This window comes from Rhincodon typus, chromosome 3 (assembly GCF_021869965.1).
Source record: "Rhincodon typus isolate 14 chromosome 3, sRhiTyp1.1, whole genome shotgun sequence".
NCBI lineage: Eukaryota > Metazoa > Chordata > Chondrichthyes > Orectolobiformes > Rhincodontidae > Rhincodon > Rhincodon typus.
The window spans coordinates 93072812-93086709 of NC_063334.1; the positions used below are offsets into that span (position 1 = coordinate 93072812).

General features: G+C 39.0%; 1 protein-coding gene across 1 annotated transcript in view; it reads left to right on the forward strand.

The window, feature by feature from the left end:
* Positions 1-13898, forward strand: part of LOC109936268 (xanthine dehydrogenase-like) — a 116350-nt gene that overhangs the window by 43782 nt on the left and 58670 nt on the right. The window contains exons 9-13 of the mRNA XM_048595100.1: positions 3194-3361; positions 5419-5496; positions 8701-8878; positions 10324-10427; positions 11231-11392. Coding sequence (XP_048451057.1) covers positions 3194-3361; positions 5419-5496; positions 8701-8878; positions 10324-10427; positions 11231-11392 — 690 coding nt within the window. The remainder of the gene's footprint in view (positions 1-3193; positions 3362-5418; positions 5497-8700; positions 8879-10323; positions 10428-11230; positions 11393-13898) is intronic.

Below are 13898 nucleotides of genomic sequence, written 5' to 3' on the forward strand. Positions count from 1 at the left end.
CTGAAGGTTCTGGGTATTTGGTTCGGAGGGGCTGCGGCATGCACCAAAACTTGGTAGCAGCATGTCACCAAAGTGAGGCAGAAACCAGGCAGATGGGAGCACCGGTCCCTGTCCATTGTGGGTAAAAACCAGGCCATCAGGTGTGAGGTACTCTCAGTGTTGTTGTACGTGGCACAGGTCTGCCCTATTCCCCGAACCTGTGCCACGGCAGTCACCCGGGCCATCTTTCACTTCATTTGGAGGTCGAAGATGGACCAAATTCGAAGGGACATTACGTATAAAGAACTGGACAAAAGGGGCAAAATCATACGCAAAGCTACCCTCACCCTGATGGCCACCTTTGTGTTTGGCTGCATTAAGCTGTGCATAGACCCTCAGCACACAAACACCAAGTGTCACTACTTACTGAGGTTCTACCTGTTCCCGGTGCTGTGAAGGATAGGCTTAGCCTGGTTGCTGCAGAACGCTCCAAGTAGTTGGACCGTCCCATACGACCTGTCATTTGTGGAGAAGTTTGTGAAGGAAAACACCTTTATCCACAAGTTCAGCAAGCAGTGGTAAACATGTAGCATCCTTGAGACCCTTCGGGAAAAGGAGACGGTGGATCTTGTCGAGTAGCTCCCTGTGCAGAAAGCCTCACCACCAGAACTTTCCAACAAGCACCAGGACATTGCTTGGCTGATGATGAGAAGGGCACTGCCTGTGAGATCCTTCCTGCATGCCTGGACTCTCAGCTCGGCCACACGTTGCCATCGAAGTGACTGCAGAGGGGACGAGACTGTCACACACCTCCTTCTGGTATGTGCCTATGCAAAGGCAGCCTGGAGAGAAATGCAACGGTTTTTGTTGAGGTTAATCCCATCAGCTCCTTGACACGGGAATCTGTGCTCTACAGTCTGTTCCCCAGGATGCACACCGAGACAAACATCAATTGTGCCTGGAGGACCATCAACATGGTGAAAGATGCTCTTTGGTTGGCCAGAACCTTGCTGGTCCACCCTGACCGAGTGTTGCAGACTGGCACATTCCAAGGTCCAGGACTACATGCTGAGGGATGCACTAAAGCTTGGGGCAGCTGTTGCCAAGGCACATTGGGGAAAGACTACTGTGTAAGGTCCTTCTGCCAAAGGTTAACAGCGGTCCACTCAGTAACTGGACCTTGCTGATGCCTCAGCTAAAAGCCAAGAGGTTAATTATAAATATAGAGCAAGGCAAACGCCAACTTTTATTTTGTTCTCTGTAGGTAAAGAGGGTATAGATCTGAACGGCTTTAATATCTGTGTACATTCAAAAAGATTTCCTTCTATGAATAAAGTAGATTTATTAAAAATAGATCCAACAGTTGCAGCTCAGCTCACAATCACAATCCAACAATGATGTTGAGGTCTTCTGATGATGAATGTTCTCAGCTCAGAGTTGTCCTGGGAGAACCACCTTCTGGACCTTGGTATTTCCCCCAGTCTCCCCAGTGCAGATTCTGGGATCTACTTTATCTCGCTCCAGTTACTGTTCACTCAGTCTGCAAACCTGGTTCCTGAACAGCCAAGCTTTTGTCCGCATTCCCCTTCTTGGCCGAGTTCTCCCAGAATCTTCCTCAGTCACTTCTCACTGGTGCCCTCTGTACATCACTCAATCTCATCTACTGTATTCATTGCTCACAGCACAGCCACCTCTACAATGAGGAGATGAAATGCAGACTGTGTGACCACTTTGCAGAACACCTAAGTTCTGTTCACAAAACTGACCCCGAGCTTCCAGATGCCTGCTGTTTCAACACACTACCTTGTTCCCATGCTGTCATTTCTGTCTCAGTCCTGCTGCAATGTTCCAGCTTGAAGAACAACATCTCATTTTCTGCTTGAGGACTCTGCAGCTTCTAGGACTCAACATTGAGTCCAATAACTTTACAGCCAGATTCCATCCTTCCATGTTTTTTCAACCCACTCTTGTTGAAAATTGGCTGAACTTTATTTATGAGTGATAGTGTACTAAAACTCCATCTCAACTTCATGGTTAATAATGTTATGACATGGATTACTTTTAGTGTAGTCGCCCATTCTTACCTACTCCTAAGCCTATTAACACTTTACATGGGCTGCTTTCAGTACAGCTAACCCATCTACCCCTACTCTTCATTCTTGTTATCACTTCATCAGTTTGTCTTCTATCCTGGCCTGCTATCCATACTCTCCTTGATCACTTACCCATTTCATATCTTTCTATTTCTCTGGGCTCCATCCCCACCTATCCACCTTACCCCTTCCTCTAACATCAACAGTTCTGATGAAAAGTTACTGGACTTGAAACATCAACTCTGCTTTCTTCCCATAGATACTGTCAGACTTGCTGAGTTTCACCAGCAATGTCTGTTTTTTTGTTTCACATGTCCTTTTGAAGTCTATTTGCTCAGGACACAGTGAACTTAAAACAATTACTGTCTCATTTAGAACAAGTATTGCCAAAGCCAGAATTGTGAATGCTGACTTTTGTGTAACAACTTATAAAGAGATCGACTAAAATGTCCTGAGGTGCTTTGCAGGAAATTTATCAAATAAAATTTGAACCATTTCAGTGAACTGCATCAGAAATGCTAATTCTTTATTTTCTATAATGAAGTCATCCTCAGTTATTACATTACAAACTTTACATTCACTTGATTTTCTTAATGTCAGTTAGTTAATGAAGTTTAGTTGGTTTTGAGATTTAACTTTTCTTAATGGAGAAAATGTTAGTCCTTAGTTTTATATTTTTGACGTCTATCCTTAATTTTATTTTTTAAATATTCTAACCTTTCACCATCTCATTTTCAATATTAACAAGTAACTCTGGGTAATCGACCATGAAAAATCCTGATTCAATCTGTGAGCTGGTTAATCATTCTCTTTGAAAACTGAACAATTAACTACTTGTTGGTATGTCATGTCTCACCCTTGTTGAAAATTGACCAAACTTTACTTGAGTGATAATGGAACAAAACTCCATCTTCATTTCATTGTCGAATATGTGTTGCTCATTTGTTGAATCTGTGTGATTTACCCTAAGAACTTTAAGAAATTAATTGGCATCTAGACTTTCGATATGAGGGACAGCACATAACGATAAATACATTTAGTGATGCCAGTGGTGCTATGGTATTATCTGAAAATGATGTCAAAAAATGTAACGGCGCATGTATTACATTCCATTTCAACAGATTGCTGGTTGGGCTGGAAATTTGATGTTGAAGTGGTACCACAAAGAGTTTAAATCTGATGTATTTGTGATCTTTGAAGCTGTTGGTGCAAAGTTGGCTATAGGTGATAAAGATGGAGAGAAAACTTACACACCAATGGAGTTCCTTGATGTCAAGATGGAAGGAAAGGTATGCTTTTATGACCTGGTTAAGGAATCTGTCTTTTTAGTTATAAATTCAGTTACCTACCTATTCATTGTCAGGCAAACCTTTTAAAAGTTCCAGACTAAGACATTTAAATGTTGAAGTAGATATAACACCTGTCCTAAGTAAGAACAAAGCAAGATGTTAAAATGCAGCAGGGCAGGCAGTATTTGTGGAAAGAAAGAGTCCATTCAAATGATAGAACAACATCAACCTGAAACGTCAATTACATTTCTCTCCACAATACTGCCAAATCTATTAAGATTTCCATTTTTTTCGTTCTTATTTCAACTTTTTACAGATTTTTGTTTAGATATCCACAGTATTTTGCTTTTGTTTTAAAATCTGTCTTTTCAGCCAGAGAGATTATGTCTGACATGCACTAATTTTGACAGTTAATTGTACAAACTTAAGAGTAGCGTAGTTAATCATTTCTGCAGTCATGCACTTAGCAAAGCACAACATTTTGTAAGACCACTGTGTGTGATTTTTCAAAAAACACTTCCAGCATATCAGCCATAGAGTCCTAAGGCTGACCTGTTGTCACAGAGGCAGGAAACAGAAGCTATGCATGTTTACAGGTCAAAAATCTGCCTTCAGTGGAGAACTTATTAAACTTAAAGATCTTTGTATGGGGAAGCCCTTAATTGAAATAGAGATGGGTTTTTCATCCATTGAGATTGCAGGCTGGGAATGGAGATGTGTCAGATAAAGTGGGGGATTCATTTAGACTCTTAAGGCTCCTAGATTTCTAAGTGTAGGTTGTCCTGAGGGATAAGTCTATAGATTGTAGATTTCCACTGCACCACAGTGAAGCTAGAGATCACAGGGGTCTGGAGGCCTGGTGCCAGGTAAAGGGCAGTCCTTCACTTCATTGAGGCCATCCAGGATCTAATGCTTGAGACCATGGTGGAGAGGAGAGAGGTCCACCTTTGAAAGGATGAATGAGTCATTGCTGCTGTCTGGAAAGCAAGCACTCAGCTTTAGCAGGTTCCTGTGGTCACAGACCTGGTCGATGTTGGGTAAGTGGAAGTATTTCCGATTGATTGATCTCACTGGTTGATCACCTGGACAATCGAACGATGGAGGTGAATCTCATTGCCCTCTGACCCTGTAAGGTCATATATCTCATAAAGATGAATGTTCCATTCAGCTTTGACAAAAACATCACTGACCAGCCTTTACAGTGAATTGCAGTCATTTTTTGAAATACTTCCAAAATCCTCAGGTCATTGACAATCAGTGGTTAGTGGTAGATACTAAATAAAAACTGAAAGAATTGTGGATGCTGTAAATCAGAAACATAAATAGAAGTTGCTGGAAAAGCTCAGCAGGTCTGGCAGCATCTGTGAAGAGAAATCAGAGTTAACGTTTTAGGTCTGGTGACTCTTCATCAGACCTGCTGAGCTTTTCCAGCAACTTCTGTTTTTGTTCAACAAAATGTGGCTTTTTATTTTAGCAACCCTGAACTTTTTACAGTCGTTTGTTATTAAAGATTTCAGTGATAGTATTGCAACTAAGTTAATATCTAAAGTCATTCATTAGAATTTACGACCTAGAATTATAATTTTGGAAACAAGCAACATAGCTTACATTTATTTCTTATTAAATGTAAGAATTCTCTCAGTACAGTCATTAGGTTTTTCAAGGCAGAAGCTGATAGATTTTTACATACTGACGGACTCAAGGAATATAAAGGGAATGCAGGAAGGTGTGCCTGAGGGGGAAGATCATTCATGGTGTTACTGAACAGTGGAGCTGATTCAAAGGAAGGAATGGTCTTCTGCTTTTATATCTTATATTTTTAGGTACATGTCCACATAGGAATATTCAGAAACTCTAACCAAGGAAGTATAGATCAAGATCAAGAAAAGTTGCCATGTTTCTCCATTCTTATTATTCATGCTTTAAAGAATTTAATTCATATTTGATTCATTCAAACTCCTATCAGTTAGTAGTTAAAACTATAAACTAAAGCATACAGACGGACATTGTCTCTACAGATGAAGAATCTAATTTTTAAACATTTTGTCATTGTTAAGGTTCTTCTGTATGTGGAAATCCCAAAGCTGAAAGAGAATGAAGTGATGAACAGCTATAAAGTTATGCCCCAAACACAGGTAAATGGATATCTATTTTGGTTCACTGGTACCTGCGTGCCAAATTTACAAAGTAGTCAACGGTAGAAACCAGCTTACGTCTGATGGATTTGAGTAAAATAAAATGGAATATTTCATTACAGCCTCTTGATAAAGAAGAGGATAGTAGTGTCCCAGCATAAATTAATATTTGTAGCAGAGACAGGAAGGGTTGGTTGGCTATCATATGAATTACATTTAAACCATTGCAAATAAAGCTCAAGCATTTTCTAACTATACCAGCCAATCACTTCTCGTACTCTTGGGCCATAGGAATATAGTTTGGTGGATTGAAGTTCAGCAATTTGTTTACGAGTGGTATCTATTATTCCTGCATAAGTGCACTATGAAAATAATCAGATGTCTTTTGAGACTGTTACAGAAATGGGTGTATTCTATTTCAGACTCAGTAGGAAAGAACAAGGTGTGCTGGAAAGGAACTTGGGTTTTACGTAATTGCTCAGCAGCCATTAGTTTACTCCTTGGGATTGAAAGGAATGTAATGTTCACTCAAACTCATGTGTTTAATTCTAAGCAAATAATGTATCATGTAGTTTATAACTAATCCCTTACCCAGTCTACATTGGGATATGGGAAAGAGATTTTCTCTTTAATTCCCCCTTTATGAAATGTATGCAACGTAAGTCAGCATGGTAATTGTGAGGCAGTGTCGTAGTGGTACTGTCACTGAATGAATCATCCAGACCAATGTTCTGGGGTCAAATCCCACTGTAAAAGCTGGTGAAACTTGATTTAATACAAATCAGGAATAACAGGCTAGCCTAATATTGACCATGTGCAGTTGACTGTCACAAAAACCCCATCCGGTTCACTCATGTCCTTTAGCAAAAGAAATCTGTCATCCTTCCCTGGCCTGCACTATACATGACCCCAGACCCACACTAATGTGATTACCTCTTAACTGCCCTCTGACCAATTAGGGATGGCCAATGAATGCTCACCTAGGCTCTGGTTTCCATGTCCCATGAATGAATGGACATTACTGGTTATATCAGTATTTATTGACTGTCCCTAATTCCCCTATCTTATATCACTTTCACATATACTAGGGAGGGTAAGTAAACTTGGTCACCAATTTGATCAGGATCTTGAGAACATGAAGAACTGTGTTGGGCATTGCACCAAGAAAATCTTATGAGCAGCTGTAGGCAGTCATTATTGAACTAACTTTAATTACACCTACCCAACAAAGAGAGCAGCAGAGAGTGTAATATAATAAAATGATCAGATCTTAAGATATAGTGCGCTCCAGCCCTATTTAAAATATATAAATTAAATTATGTAAAATGGTACATTTTTCCAAGAACACGGAATTAGGGGAAACAGTTATGTAGTGGTATTGGAACTGGACTAGTAACCCAGGGCTAATGCTCTGGGAGCAGCAATTCAAACACCACAATGGCAGATGGTGAAATTTGAATTGAATTCATAAAAATCTGAAATTAGAAGCTAGTTTAGTGGTGACCATGAACCATTGTCAATTGTAAAAACACATCTGTACTCTAAGGTCTTTTAGCATAGGAAACTCTGTTATCCTCAGTGTGTGACTTCAGATCCACAGCAATGTGGTTGACTCTAAAACATTCCTGAAAAGGTCAAGAAACCACCTACTTGCATCAAACTGCCACAGAGGCTAAAGAAAGGAGTGTAGCCGTATGGAACACCTGCAACGGAAATGACAATGGGACACTCAGTCCCGCTGAATGCAAATTCCTCTTTATTGTTATGGACCAGACCAAACCCCCTCAAAATATTCAGAAGATAGTCTAGACCCTAACCTTTCTCTTATTTTAGAGGTAAATGTAAGATGTTGCATTCGGATGCAATTCAATTGGTCAAACTACCAGATTTAGAGCAAAACACACTTAATTCATCCACTATAGTTAAAATACAACAAAGAAGGAATTGTAATAACTTAATTCTATTGGAAAACTTAACAGAATTAAAGATATAATAACTATTACGAATTAACAATAACTATTACTATATTTCAACATAGTAACATCCCATCAACACACACTTGGCAAAAGACAAATTCAGAAAATAGTTTGTTTCACATGCAACTCCTGCAGCAGGCAGAGAACCCCCAGCTTTTGACTATAACTGAGAGAGGGAAAAATATAGCTTCCACTTCTTCAAGACTCCACAGCAGCTGCTGAAACCTAAAATAAAATCTTGGTTTTGAGGGAATTTGACCACACCCACTCAGGCTGCTTCTATTATTCCAACTTAAAAAAAAAACAATATACCAAGGCTTCACAAGTGTTAAAGGAGCAACACAACACAACTACAAAACAACACAATAATTCACCATAACTTCTGCAATAGCCCCTTGCAACTCCTGTCTATGCTGGTATATTGTCTGTCTAGCCTGTGGAAAATCCAGTCCTGCTGAATGGCACAGTGGTTAGCACTACTGCCTCACAGCTCCAGGGACCAAGGTTTGATTCCACCATCAGACAACTATCTGTGTGGAGTTTGCACATTCTGCCCATGGTGGATTACCTCTAGGTGCTCTAGTTTCTTCCCACAGTCCAAAGAATTGCAGGTTAGGTGGATTGGCCATGCTAAATTGCCCTGTAGTGTTAACAGATGTGCAGGTTAGATTGATTAGCCATGGGAAATGCAGGGTTGGAATGCTGTTCGGAGGATCAGTGTGGACTTGATGGGCCAAGTGGCCTGCTCCACACTGTAGATGTCATCACTAATGCCTGTTTCTTTAGCATTGCAGTCCTGTGAGAAATCAGGCTTGCTCAAAGTGGATCCCTTAAAAATAAGCATATGTTCTTCTGATGGGAGAAAAGCTAAGAGGCAACGTGTTTCATAGCAAAAAACCTGAAACATAACCATTATGTTACAGTCCTTCTGTAAATAAAGGCCGCTATGTTACAGACTTTCTGTAAATAAAGGCTTTTTTTGATATTTACCAATAAAATAGGCTAGTAAAAGTGCAGAGATCAGATATAAAGAATCTTCCCTCAAAACTAAATGAACTGCCAGCAACCACGGTTGGATACATTACCTAACTGTTCCTTTTGTCCAAGAGAGATGCTGACTTTTATCACTTATGACCTTCCCTGATGGCACACAAATGAAATTTAGAAACGTTTCCGTGCAAATAATTTATTATGTCTCTTGTACTGCCTTCCCATTTCTGTGATATAGAATTCCCAACCTTATGTGAGTGCCGGGTTTCGGATGGAGTTTGAAATTTCATCTGGTGTTAAGTTGGTGAAATCTTTCTCAATGGTATACACTGGAATCAGTGACAATTTCATTCACGCTAACGCCACAGAAGAATTCCTCAAAGGCAAAGATATCACTTCCAATGAGACTTTGCAAGGTAAGTATATGATTCTGTTTTGGCATTTATGGCAATTGAAAATCGAAATGTCAGTTACATCATATTGGCTCTATGCCTGGTGCATTTTGTACCTCACAAAACAGTTGTAAAGTTCAGCAATGCTTACATCCCATGAAAGAATGAAGAAAATAAAACACCAAATCTAAGTGATGTCGGAACAGAAGCAATTGGCACTTTAGAAATGACCAAATCCTTGTGCGGACCTCTTTTGGAGTTGGTTGTAAATGGCATCTCCTGTCTATGAAAATTGCTGCCTATTATCGTGTGTATCAAAGCTGAAAATTAAAGAGGGCAGGAATTTGTTTTGGAAGCCATGATTGGGAGGATTGGATGATGCTCTCTTATGCAATTTTGAAACTTAGTTTGGGGTGTGAGGATGTATGTGCCCTTTCTCATCCCAAAGTCCAAAATGAAATATTTCAACAATGTTCTCAGTGAACAAGTGTCCACATAGAACTGCTCAGATTTAGCACAAATTGTTGTTAAACCTGACCAATCAATGCCAGAAACATGGCTCTTATGAAAAATGTGTCAACCTAACATAAATAACTGTAAGTGCTCCTTGCTCATGAGCTCATTCATCCTCCACAAAAGTGCCTTTATGTTCAATTGAGGGGGAAATTATTAATTATGATATGTCTTGGCTCCAGCACCATTCTGTCTAAGTGACAAATTGGCTATAATAGCCCTGCTCTATCTATTGACGTACAACTCATTGTCTTCAGCCATCTCAGAACAAGCTTTTCATGAGGTAAAATCAAAATGACGTGCCCTCATTCTTCATTGATATAAAAAAACCCAATGATCCTCTGTCTATCCCTCCCCTCTCTTTCCCTAAATTCCCCTTCCCTAAATTCCCCATCTCACCCTTTTGTTTCTTCCTCTCACTTGTTCCCAGCCTGTCCTCTCTCCTTGCGATTCTTCTCTGTCCTTTCCTAATCTTTCTTCTACCCCCTCTAACCTTGTGGCTTCTTTCCTGAGCACGTTCCCCACACTCCTCATCCTCCCACCCATAATTGTCATTCCCCTCACATCACATCTCCTTCCCCTGCTCTTCTCAAGCATTTTCCTCTCTCTCTTACTCCCTCTTTATTTATTCTATTGGCCTCCCAACATCTGCTACATGCCTCTTGTCTTCCTTGTTTTTGTTCTACCTTTCCTTCTCCTTCTCCCCATGCTGCTGCCTCCTGCACCTTTTTCCTTTCTGCCTATTCCTCTTCCCTTGGCTCAATTTCTCCCCCTTTCCCACTCCCTCTATCTTTATCTTTCCCTTTATACTGCAGGAGATTGATCATTATAGATCTTTAATTGCTAAATTATATTTTGATACATAGTTACATATTAGTTACAAGGCAGAATATAAGTATTGTGTATATTGAGGTTAAATTTGTCTGGTCATTAATTACTAAATTTGATGGTTGTAGGTGCCTTGGCAACACTTGATAAGGAGGTAATTCCTGATGACAATAGTCCACTGCTTGCAAAAGCAGAATACAGGAAATCACTAGCATTTGGGCTTTTCTATAAGGTGAGCAACTCTTAAGAACACTTTTAAAAACATACCTTGTTGTAAAAATGGAAGTAATTTGTGGGAGGAGGAAAAGCAGAGGTGAGTAGGAAGAAAGATGAATGACTCATTCTTTAAACACACCACAGGGCATAGCACTGTTCATACAAACAAGATGAATTCCAGGTTTGAACTTGGCCTCTCCTGAATCAGCCAATCTTGGTTGCCTTAGTCTTGAAAGCACCAAACTTTAGGGAAATGGAATATTGATGAACATTTTCAATTCTAATTACTACACAGTGAGATTTGATAAAATGTCTACTTTAGTAGAGGACAAATTGCCTCCATTCAGCTAACCAGGATTACATTGAGTAGCATTCAATGTAAACTTCAAAGTGAAAGGCTAATATGATAATTTACTGTTTTCAAGTTCCCAGTGATTTGATTATTACATTTTTATCTGTTCCTGATCATTGATCAGTTTTTAGCGGGTGGATTTCAAACATTATGAAGGCTAAATTCGTCTCTACCAGCATTGTAGACACCACATACCATTGTGAATCGACATGTGATTTTTCACAGCACTAATTTTTATTTTCCATTGAATTGGAAAGTATTGGTAAAAAATTTTAATTTCAAGCTAAGTAAGAGTGAGATTAAGGAACAAGTCTCCAATAAGATTTTGTACAGTTGTTCTGAAAAAATTCAGTACTGCTGGCATAGACCAATTTTAACCCCAAAAATCTAAAAGAATGTAATTGCATTGCTAACATTTGCTTCTAGCTTACTGATTAATAAATCCACTCTAAACTTTCTTTGATCAGTTTTTCCTGTCTCTACTGGATGAAAGTCATGTTTCACCTTGCAATCGGAGTGCAATATGTTCTTTGAAACGTCCTGTATCCACAGGAAAACAAATATTCAGCTGCAGACCAAGGAACTATCCTTTGACAAAGCCGATGCCAAAATTAAGTGCCTACAAGCAGGTAAGATTTTGGTTTGTGAGGATTTCTGAAGAAGGGTCCAGGCCTGAAACGTCAGTTTTCCTGCTCCTCTGATGCTGCTTGGCCTGCTGTGTTCATCCAGCTCTACACCTTGTTATCTAAGATTTTGGTTTGGCTTCTGTTTTGTCCCACTTGATGTATGTATGCTGCACAAAATCAGGTAACATTAGGTAGCATTTTCACTGAATGGATAGTCCAGAACCCCAGGCTAATTTCTGGAGGCATGGGATTGAAATCCATAGACTTAAAGCAACTGTCATGCACTGTTGAAGCCATTCCACAGAAAAGAGAAGAGAAACTGAAAAATGGTTACAAATATCTGATACCCCAGGAAAAGAGAGTGTAAAGGCTACAAATTAGATCAAAGTAAAACAGCATGCAAGCATTTTGCAAGTTTAAAAATTCAAACATCTGATCCAGCAAAAAGATACTTCAAAGGGAGAAAACTGATGGTAATGAGAGTCAGTTTGAAGCTGAGCAGTGTTGGGAGGCTCCCTTTACTAGAATAGAGCAGCAAACTATTTAGCAAGATTAGGAATAGCCATGGAACTTGAATTTACTTCACCAGAATGGCATGGACAAAGGGAAGGACCAAATCATACCCAGAACTGTGCACTTTGAAGGAAAAGATTTTTAAGGTAGTTAATTGCTTCAATGATATAGACAGCAAGTCAGAAATCAACATTTACGCTATTCCATAGCAGCAATGGCAGATGATGTTTTTTTGCAAGACAAAGCATCAATGAGACATGAGATAAATTTGAATAAGTTTTAAAAACCTTTGATAATTATTTCAACTTGAGATTCAACAAGGCTTTAGAAAGGACCAAATTCAACACTGGTGAACCAGTAAATACATTTATTAATGACCTGTGCAGGCTGGATGAATGATGTGGATATAGAAAGTTAAGATCAGAATTATTAAGAGACCACACTGTTGGCAGTGTTGCAGAATACGTATCATGTGTTTTTTAGATTAACACAGTTGTCTTTCACTCAACCATAAGCATGCAATGCTGTAGATTTGGTTTTAGCTATAAAACCGAAGTTTAGTACACAAAATAATTAAACATAAGATAGAACATATAACATATTTCAAAACACATGGAAAAACTGTATTCCATCTTATTTCAATATTGTCACTTTACAGTAGTGAAATAACTGTCACATTTATAAGTTTGACTTTCAGATCCTGATCTTGAGAGCTTGATATATTTTCCTTGATTATTCACACAACTAAGAGCAAACTTTCTTAGTTTCAAAAACTTCTCAATGTTCTAACCATGTAATCTTGGTTTGTAAGTTTCTAACTAAAATCTTTACACTGAGGTAGCCCATTTCCTAACTGGTCTGAACTAATTACCTTCTTCAGGAGAATTCTTGCAGAATAAGAAAGACTTTGTCCAAGAGTAAGCAATATGGTCAGTTAGAAAAACACAGGTCCAGAAGCATAAGAAAGCAATCCTATGAAGAAAATCCTTAGTTCAGAAAAATTCCAGTGACCATACATTTCCTTAAACATAAAACAGTAAAAGAAACCCCAGAAAATAAGAGACAACTGGAAGGGAAATGCAAGATGCAAGATAAAACCCTGAAAGAAAACTTTTGGCAAAAAGTCTCACAGGTGTCCTACAGTGTAGATTGCATTCATTGCAAGAAAGTTGAAAATTTTGGAAAGACGTGTCAAAGTAAAAGCATTAAAATAGATAGATTTTGATTCACCATATTTTTTGAAATCTTTCAAATTATGTTATTTATGAGTAGTTTGGTTTGTTCTATTTTATGTTCAATTCTTTTGTGTAATGAACTTCTGTTTTATTGTTAAAACCAAACATGCAGCATTGCACACATGTTTGCGTGAACAACAGATTTTAGTTGGGGATTTGACTTGTCCAGTAGAAACATCAGCTGCGATCACGACTGGTTCCATTTGGCAGGAAGAATAAATGCAAGTATTTTATCTACATGGAACAGGATTGCAGGGCTCTGAGATATAGTGATGTCTGGGTGTCCTCATAGTGTTGATGAGGGGAAGCCAGTGCATGTCATTTACCTGGACTTTACAAAGCTCCAAGTTAGAGATTAACATGTAAAATTAAAGTGTATGAGATTGGAGGTGGTGTTCTGACATGGACAGAGAACTGGAAATGAAAACTAGGAATACACCGTCCTTTTTCGGAATGACAGGCAGTGTCTAGTGGCACACCACAGGGATCAGCCCTAGGACCTTAGCTATTCATAACACATATTAATTATTTAGATGAGGGAATTAAATGTAATATCTCCAAATTTACACATGACATAAAGCAGGATGGGACAGTAAACTGTGAGGAGGACACAGAGCTGCTTCAGTGTAATTTGGACAAGCTGAGTGAGTGGTCAAATTCACGGTAGATGGAGTATATTGGAGAGAAATGTGAGGTTATCCACTTTAGGAGTATGGCTATAGACTGAGAGCGTGGAATGTGCGATGATCCCTGGAAGTCTT